The sequence below is a fragment of the Schistosoma mansoni genome, chromosome W (assembly GCF_000237925.1).
Source record: "Schistosoma mansoni strain Puerto Rico chromosome W, complete genome".
Lineage (NCBI taxonomy): Eukaryota > Metazoa > Platyhelminthes > Trematoda > Strigeidida > Schistosomatidae > Schistosoma > Schistosoma mansoni.
The window spans coordinates 11959653-11961463 of record NC_031502.1 but is presented as its reverse complement, the minus strand read 5'-3'; the positions used below and the strand labels follow the sequence as shown (position 1 = coordinate 11961463).

The window sequence follows — 1811 nt, the reverse complement described above, 5'->3', positions numbered from 1 at the left end:
CTTGGGATGAGAAATAGAACTAAGGTGTTTTCGATAGATAGGTTAATCGAACCGACGTTCCTACGGAAGTCGATTCTAGGGGGAAGCTAATGTAGCAGCTCAGGTTGGTTGGTTAAGAGTTGACCCCAAACAACCAAGCATATGCTAAAACAGTATTGTTCAAGTATTCATTCACTTCCTTACTTTTTGTAAGCGTTATACTCCCTACTATCTTATATTGAATGCTGAGAGCCTTTGTTTGTCTGAACAGATAATCTCACGCTCCACTGTGACTGCGCGAAGATCGAAATAAAGACCTATTCACTACTTCTCTGGTTTCTTCTATCAATAGCACGAGGGTTACCTTAAGGCACGAAAGTGGTGAGCCCTTTTTGAACACAAATTTAACCTCATTTCTGTCATTAATTTTTTTTTACTTAATCGTAAAAGTAGACCTGATTATCCGTAAACTATCTTGAGTATATAACTAGTTTATTCCGTATTATTTAAAGTTATTCGTGTTATAGTAACCATTTTTCGTGCTAACTTTATTGCTATGTTTGTCACATACCTCATGTCAGACTCAATAGAAACCCATAATCTGGAGGATTTGTCACCAGTGGAGATAGACACTGTTATGACTACGAAATCCCGACTTCCAGAATTTGATCGTAATGATCCTGAGTTGTGGTTTGCTCAACTAGAGCATTATTTCACGAGACACAATATCAAATCTGAAGGGATTCGCTATAGAGACTTGTGTTCTATCCTTCCTCCTTCAGTCGCCAAAGAAGTCCGTGACTTGATTTTAGATCCACCATCACCACAACCATACACCATCTTAAGACGAGAGATAATGAACCGTTTATCATTATCAGACAGTCAAAGAATCCAAAGACTTTTTCAAGGTGAAACACTAGGTGATCGGTCGCCGTCACAGTTTTTGCGTCACCTCCAAGTGTTAATGGGTGATAACACAGTGGGTGAAGCAGTCCTAAAACAAGGATGGATACAAGCCCTCCCATGCTACGTCCAACACTGTTTGGATGCACAAGATCCTGAAACCTCATTACCTCACTTAGCGCGTATAGCCGATAGAATAATGGAGAGAGGTCCTCCAACTGGACCAGGCACAATAAATCACACACAAAAAGTAGAATCAGAAAAAGACCCCGTCATAGAAGGACTCATTGCGAGTGTTAAGAGTCTCACTGAGGCTGTCACCAGAATGCAAATGGGTCATAGAAACAGGAGCAGGTCACCACAACGACCACGATCCAAGTCACAAAACAGGTCACAAATGTCCAGACAACCTGGGCAGTTTTGTTGGTACCACTGGAAATTTGGTGTCAACTCAACCAAGTGCATGCAACCATGCGCCTGGCCTAAGCATAATTCTAAGACAGCGGGAAACGAGTAACCCCTCCCCAGGTCGCGACGACTGAGGAGGGGCGCCAAAACAGTCGCTTGTTTTATGTTAGAGACAGAAACTCTGGCTTGAATTTCTTGGTGGATACTGGCGCTGCTCTTAGCATCATCCCTCAAAATAAAACTGAGATTAGTCGAGAAACATCATCAATTACACTTCAAGCTGCAAATAAAACTAAAATTGCGACATTTGGGCAGAAAAACTTAACCCTAGATTTGGGGTTCAGGAGGCAATTCCCTTGGGTTTTCACGGTAGCTGACTTAGATCTGGCAATACTGGGGATGGACTTTCTAGAGAGATACGAATTTCTAGTTGACACCAAGAAACGGCAATTAACACTAAAAGAAACTTCGTATTACACTAAAGGCAAAGGAAGTCACATCAGCTCTCTTAACTTGATTCA

General features: G+C 41.7%; 1 protein-coding gene across 1 annotated transcript; it reads left to right on the top strand.

Moving 5' to 3' along the window:
• Positions 1–553: 553 nt before the first annotated feature.
• On the top strand, positions 554–1399 carry Smp_141870 (hypothetical protein; the record flags this gene model as incomplete). The annotated part of the gene is made up of 1 exon (XM_018788551.1): positions 554–1399. The coding sequence occupies one exon, from the start codon at positions 554–556 to the stop codon at positions 1397–1399; it is 846 nt and encodes a 281-aa protein (XP_018654083.1).
• Between the last annotated feature and the right edge of the window lie 412 nt (positions 1400–1811).